Here is a 7500-nt window from a genome sequence, read left to right on the forward strand (position 1 = left end):
AAAACCGATTGTTCTATGATGATTCCATTACTAGTGGTGCATGGCAACACAAAGAATACACCATGGGTGGAAACGTGCTTTCAAAGGGGCTCTGGGACAAAGTTGTGGAAAGGCACAAGTTAGGAGACGGATACAAAAAGATTTCAAAGGCTTTAACTATCCCTCTGAGTAGCGTTCAGAGCATTATTAAGAAGTGGAAAGCGTATTGCACCACCAACACCTTGCCTAGATTGGGCCGTCCCTCCAAACTGGATGATGAGCCAGGAGAATGTTGATCAGGGAAGCTATCAAGAGGCCAATGGCAACTTTGAAGGCTTTATGAGTCGTTATGGCTGAGATTGGTCAGTGTGTGCATGTGACAACAATCTCACAAGCTTTACATAAAGCAGGTCTGTATGGCAAGAAAGAAGCCTCTTCTGAACACGGGCCACACAGAGTCTCTGCGCTTTGCAAAAAACACACGTGGAAGATTCTAATGCCATGTGGCAAAAGGTTTTACGGTCAGAGGAGACCAACGTTTTGGACTGAACTGCAAGCATTATGTTTGGTGAAAACCGAACACAGCACACCACCCAAAACACACCATACTTACTGTATTGTGAAGCATGGTGGTGGGAGCATTGTGTTGTGGAGGTGTTCCTCTTCAGCGGGGACTGGACAATTAATTGGTCAGGATTGAAGGGAAAATGGATACTGTTAAGAACACCCAAAGTTTTTAGGAAAACCTGCAGCCCTCTGCTAGACAGCTGAAGATAGGCAGGTGATTCACCTTCCAGCACGACAACAACCCCAAAAATACCACCAAAAAACTATGCCGTGGCTTAAAGACTGGAAGGTGAATGTCCTTGAGCGGCCAAGTCAGAGTCCTGACCTAAATCCAATTGAAAATCTGGGGATGGACTTGAAGGCAGCATTCAATCGGCGCTCACCACGAAAACTGACTGAACTCGAACAATTCTGCAAGAAATATTCCCCAATCTAGATGCGTAAAGCTAATAGAGACATATCCAAACACACTGATGGCTGTAATTAAAGCAAAAGGTGTCTCTACAAAGTATTAAATCATGGGACTGATCACATTTCCAACTTTTTTTTTTTTTACATTTCCAAACTGTTGCCTTTTTAACATTACTTGAATGTTGTAGGGCAGAATGTGTAAATAAAGCTGGAACAAAACAAAAAAATATTTTAATGGGTTTTGATTTCAGGCTGTAAGACAAAAGAAGTGACTATTTCAAAGGGGTAAATTTAGGGAGTGGTGTGTTCAAGCACTCGTGAAGAGAGTAGGCTCTGTCTGGATGAGTCCGTTGGTATTTGTTTGCAATGGTGAGTAAATGAGTGAGAGCTAAGCTAACATTAGCATCTGGTGGAATGTAAACAGCGGTCACTATCACTACTGTTAGCTCCTGTGGTAAGTAAAAAGGCCTAAATATAACTGACATCACTTCCAAGTCAGGAAAACATTACCTGTCTGTGATTTTACTGTTATTGCTCCATTCACTGTGTATTCATTCTGTAGCTTCAATTCATCCACTTTATGGGTTCTTGATCGGGCCCTAACCCTAATCCTAACCCTAATCCTAACCCTAATCCTAACCCTAACCCCGTGTGCGTAACTCTCACTTAACTTCTGAAGAGTGCTGAAGTCTGGAGTTACGTCTGAGCTCTGAATACTGACGTGTGTCATTTCAGTATTGAACCTTAACTCTAATCTCAGCACAGAGCTCCGTGAGGTGTTTAGTGTTTGTTTGAAGACAGTCGTTGATAATTCTCTCATTATTCTGTTCACCAAAAAAAGAGGTTCTTGAAAGTTCACGAAGAACCAACCCATCACTCTGATCCTGAATCTCTCACTTACGGATGAATCTGATGTTGAGTAGCTGACTCATCTCTGTGTCTGTAAATTTATAGAAATGTTCTCTGGCGATTGAATGTAAAAAAAATAAAAAGCTGATGCAAACGTTCTTGCTGAATCACTTCAGGAAACTGAGCTTTGTCTGAAGCAGTCAAAGATTTACAGTGAGTTTAGAGATTTCTGACACTCGATTCGACCTTTGGAATAGAAGAAATCTGATATTGGTGTGTGATTGAGATTGGACTGCGAGATTGCGAGAGGGAACGACCGGACGTGTGCAGACGCAGGAACATCACCACATCAGAAGATAAACCTGCTTCAGCTTCACATCTCCACAACACTTCAGGATGAAGTTTGAGGATCTCTTAGAAGAGCTTGATGGTTTTGGAAGGTTCCAGAAGATGATCATGTTCCTCAGTTTTATTGGTCGGTTCACACTCCCTTGTCACTTCCTGTTAAACAACTACATCGGTGCTATCCCTCCCCATCACTGCGCCCTCAGCTCTGAGGACGGGAATCTAACACACGAGCAGAGGATGACCATCAGCATCCCCAAACAGGAAGATGGGACCTTCACTTCCTGCCACATGTTCTCAGAACCACAGTTCCAGCTTTTAGGTGATGAGTCGAGCTTCACAAATGCGTCAGTTGTTGAATGTCAGAATGGATGGACGTATGATAACAGCAGCTTCATCAGCACTTTAGCTACAGAGGTACGTTCCATCAGATAACCGTCAGATAATTCTTATCAAATGTATTCGCTTTTATATTCAAATGTGCTGTAAGATTTGACATTTTCATTATTTGCATTTACATGTTAGAAATATTTCATCGTGTTTTTAGGCCGTGTTTAATGACGTTTTAATGACGTTTTAATTAAATCCATTTTATTTCTCATTCTCTCTCATTCTCTCTCTCATTCTCTCTCATTCTCTCTCTCATTCTCTCTCTCATTCTCTCTCATTCTCTCTCATTCTCTCTCATTCTCTCTCTCTCATTCTCTCATTCTCTCATTCTCTCATTCTCTCTCTCATTCTCTCATTCTCTCATTCTCTCTCATTCTCTCTCTCATTCTCTCTCTCTCATTCTCTCTCATTCTCTCTTTCATTCTCTCTCATTCTCTCTCATTCTCTCTCTCTCATTCTCTCTCTCAATCTCTCTCATTCTCTCATTCTCTCATTCTCTCTCATTCTCTCTCATTCTCTCTCTCATTCTCTCTCTCTCATTCTCTCTCATTCTCTCTCTCTCATTCTCTCATTCTCTCATTCTCTCTCATTCTCTCTCATTCTCTCTCATTCTCTCTCTCTCATTCTCTCATTCTCTCATTCTCTCTCATTCTCTCTCTCATTCTCTCTCTCTCATTCTCTCATTCTCTCATTCTCTCTCATTCTCTCTCTCATTCTCTCTCTCATTCTCTCTCTCATTCTCTCTCTCATTCTCTCATTCTCTCATTCTCTCTCATTCTCTCTCTCATTCTCTCATTCTCTCATTCTCTCTCATTCTCTCTCTCATTCTCTCATTCTCTCATTCTCTCTCATTCTCTCTCTCATTCTCTCTCTTTCTCTCTCTCATTCTCTCTCTCATTCTCTCTCTCATTCTCTCTCTTTCTCTCTCTCATTCTCTCTCTCATTCTCTCTCATTCTCTCTCTCATTCTCTCATTCTCTCTCATTCTCTCTCTCATTCTCTCATTCTCTCATTCTCTCTCATTCTCTCTCTCTCATTCTCTCTCTTTCTCTCTCTCATTCTCTCTCTCTCATTCTCTCATTCTCTCATTCTCTCTCATTCTCTCTCTCATTCTCTCTCTCATTCTCTCATTCTCTCATTCTCTCATTCTCTCTCTCTCATTCTCTCATTCTCTCATTCTCTCTCATTCTCTCTCTCATTCTCTCTCTCATTCTCTCTCATTCTCTCTCTCATTCTCTCTCTCATTCTCTCATTCTCTCTCATTCTCTCTCTCATTCTCTCATTCTCTCATTCTCTCTCATTCTCTCTCTCTCATTCTCTCTCTTTCTCTCTCTCATTCTCTCTCTCTCATTCTCTCATTCTCTCATTCTCTCTCATTCTCTCTCTCATTCTCTCTCTCATTCTCTCATTCTCTCATTCTCTCTCTCTCATTCTCTCATTCTCTCATTCTCTCTCATTCTCTCTCTCATTCTCTCTCTCATTCTCTCTCTCATTCTCTCTCATTCTCTCTCTCATTCTCTCATTCTCTCATTCTCTCTCATTCTCTCTCTCATTCTCTCTCTCATTCTCTCTCTCATTCTCTCTCTCTCATTCTCTCATTCTCTCATTCTCTCTCATTCTCTCTCTCATTCTCTCTCTCATTCTCTCTCTCATTCTCTCTCATTCTCTCTCTCATTCTCTCTCATTCTCTCTCTCATTCTCTCTCATTCTCTCTCTCATTCTCTCTCATTCTCTCTCATTCTCTCATTCTCTCTCTCATTCTCTCTCTCAATCTCTCTCATTCTCTCTCTCATTCTCTCTCATTCTCTCTCTTTCTCTCATTCTCTCTCTCATTCTCTCATTCTCTCTCATTCTCTCTCATTCTCTCTCTCATTCTCTCTCTCATTCTCTCTCATTCTCTCTCTCATTCTCTCTCATTCTCTCTCATTCTCTCATTCTCTCTCTCATTCTCTCTCTCAATCTCTCTCATTCTCTCTCTTTCTCTCATTCTCTCACTCATTCTCTCATTCTCTCTCATTCTCTCTCTCATTCTCTCTCTCATTCTCTCTCATTCTCTCTCTCATTCTCTCTCATTCTCTCTCTCATTCTATCTCATTCTCTCTCTCACTCTCTCATTCTCTCTCATTCTCTCTCATTCTCTCTCATTCTCTCTCTCATTCTCTCTCATTCTCTCTCTCACTCTCTCATTCTCTCTCATTCTCTCTCATTCTCTCTCATTCTCTCTCTCATTCTCTCTCATTCTCTCTCTCACTCTCTCACTCTCTCATTCTCTCTCTCATTCTCTCTCATTCTCTCTCACTCTCTCATTCTCTCTCATTCTCTCATTCTCCCTCATTCTCTCTCTCATTCTCTCTTTCATTCTCTCATTCTCTCTCATTCTCTTTCTCTCTTTCTCTCTCTCACTCTCTCTCTCTCATTTTCTCTCTCATTCTCTCATTCTCTCTCTCATTCTCTCTTTCTCTCTCTTTCTCTCATTCTCTCTCTCATTCTCTCTCTCATTCTCTCATTCTCTCATTCTCTCTCATTCTCTCTCTCATTCTCTCTCTCATTCTCTCTCATTCTCTCTCATTCGCTCTCTCATTCTCTTGCTCTCATTCTTTCTCTCTCTCTCTTTTCTCTCTCATTCTCTCTCTTATTCTCTCTCTCATTCTCTCTCATTCTCTCTCATTCTCTCTCTTATTCTCTCTCTCATTCTCTCTCATTCTCTCTCTCTCTCTCTCTCTCTCTCTCTCTCTCTCTCTTTCAGTGGGATCTGGTGTGTGAAAACAGAGGGATGAATAAAGCGATGGCCACCATCTTCTTCGTTGGAGTGATGTTAGGAGCAGCTATATTCGGCAGTTTGAGTGACAGGTCACATTAAAACATTAAATATCAGATTAAATGAAACACTAAAACTCGGTGTATTAAGTGTATTGTATATCGGTTTACGCCACAGTGATATACCACACTGTGATTGGTCAGAAGGTGTTGATTAGTTTTCTGTAATGGAGCTCTGACAGTCATGCAGCTGCACGGTTCTCCTCCAGCCTGGATGTTCTTGTACATTTCATCATTCCTGTGTCATGTTGCTCCTCAGATACGGTCGTAAAACCATGCTGCTGGTGTCGTACGTGCTATCGTTGTGCTTTGCGATGGCGAGTGTGTTCTCCTCCTCTATCATCATGTTTGCGGTGTTGCGGTTCTTCACGGGCCTGAGCATCACTGGCATCGTCATCGTCACCAGCGTGCTGAGTGAGGAACATCTGCACATCACCTACATACTACATCCTACACACACTATAGTAGCAGCGGGAGGTATCTCACACACACTCATACACCACAGATTCAACAGATTTCAAGGTCATACAAGGATTTCTTGAAAACATAATCTATTATAGTTTTAAATAATAAATAGATAATAATTCAGTTAAATTCCCTGAATGATGAAATATATTACACTTCCTGGTATTTTTATATGTGTATAATGTGTATTTATATGATAGACTGATGTGTGTGTGTGTGTGTGTGTGTGTGTGTGTGTGTGTTGTCAGATGTGGAGTGGGTGAGTATAGAGAGCAGGAAGTTGGTGGGTGTGATTGACAGTTTCAGCTGGACGTTCGGTTACATGGTGCTTCCTGTCATGGCGTACGGCATGAGAGACTGGAGATGGCTGACTGTAACGGTCACTTTACCGCTCGCTGTGGCGTTAATCAGCTGGAGGTCAGGACTTATGATTTATAATGTATCATAAAATATCTAAAATATATGCAATCATGTTCAAACATTCAGGAAAAGGTTTATTGAATTATTGATCAAGAATTAATGCTGTTTATTAAATGGTATTAATAATTAAATCATTCTTCTGAAGTAAATTAACCACAAAATGTCTCAGAAATAAAAACAGTTATTGTTAGAAAATACAAGTTACAGAAATATTCATTATAGCATCAAACTGTCTGAAGTCTACATGCTTCTCTGTACAGTTCCTGCACCTGTACAGAAAGTCCGCTTACACGGCCCATCCACTGGACCGGATCTGGCGCTCCTTTTTTACTGTAGTCAGTCAGTGGGCCGGTGGCATCCGGAAAATTAGGTACAAACCACGAGTAATGGCCAACCAGCTAAAGGAACTGTCTCGCCCCGCCTTTGGTCTTAGGTCTTGGGCGGGCCAGTCGCTGTGGGACTCCTTGATTACCCCCATGTTGAGCCTTGGGTTCAGGTGTGTGCTCAGGTAACTGGTATGGGTTGCTGCGTACAGCGCCACCTGGAGGAGTCTCAATGTGCTGCTCTAAGGGGACCGTGTGACCGTTTAGGACAAAAACACATCAGAATATTCCTCTTGCAACCTGGCAACCTGTGCTCTCTGGGACGGTGAGAGGTGGTCTTCACAGTGGGCCGAGGTGAATCTCTCAGGAACCACCATCACCCGAGCCACAGGAACCGCCTCTGTCCGTGGTTTCAGGAGATTGAGGTGGTATATTTGCAGTACATTTCCTCTATCCATTCGTCTGACCTCATAGTTGCTGACTCGGTGTGTGACCTCAAAGGGTCGTTGCTACTTGACGTGGGGAGCGAAACTAGCACTTCATCTCCAGGTGCAAATTCCTGTAGTTGAGTACCCCTGATTACAGCCGGGATTGATGTTCTTGCTCCCGCATGAATTGAATAGTGTCTGTGACATAAACGTAGCACCCTGGTCAGTCAGGATCCCGACTTGAGTGATAGTATGGAAGAGCGCCTCCACAACACTGAGATGCTATGTTGCACAGAGGCATGGCTTCCGGATATCATGTATTCCACCAGGACTAACATAAAGCGACATCCTCGCATGCTCCTTTCTAATAGCCCGAACAGGTCCATGCCTCTCGACCATGCTCGACCACGCCCACACTGCCACGACAGGGTTTTTAGTTTCCTAAAGGTGAAACCCTCTGTTATAGTGTTACACCAGAGGGACAACTGAAGAACCCTAAAGAGTCCC

At 42.4% G+C, this 7500-nt stretch overlaps 1 protein-coding gene across 4 annotated transcripts in view; it reads left to right on the forward strand.

Moving 5' to 3' along the window:
• The first annotated feature begins 2067 nt into the window (after positions 1-2067).
• slc22a7b.3 (solute carrier family 22 member 7b, tandem duplicate 3) overlaps positions 2068-7500 on the forward strand; it is a 13699-nt gene continuing 8266 nt past the window's right edge. For 2 of the 4 annotated variants that reach the window (XM_017477064.2, XM_017477067.2), the window contains exons 1-4: positions 2068-2568; positions 5287-5390; positions 5617-5771; positions 6071-6239. In XM_017477064.2, coding sequence (XP_017332553.1) covers positions 2203-2568; positions 5287-5390; positions 5617-5771; positions 6071-6239 — 794 coding nt within the window. In that variant the 5' untranslated portion in view covers positions 2068-2202. The remainder of the gene's footprint in view (positions 2569-5286; positions 5391-5616; positions 5772-6070; positions 6240-7500) is intronic. The other 2 variants (XM_017477065.2, XM_017477066.2) reach the window with 1 other exon arrangement.

The sequence above is a fragment of the Ictalurus punctatus genome, chromosome 9 (genome assembly GCF_001660625.3).
Source record: "Ictalurus punctatus breed USDA103 chromosome 9, Coco_2.0, whole genome shotgun sequence".
Lineage (NCBI taxonomy): Eukaryota > Metazoa > Chordata > Actinopteri > Siluriformes > Ictaluridae > Ictalurus > Ictalurus punctatus.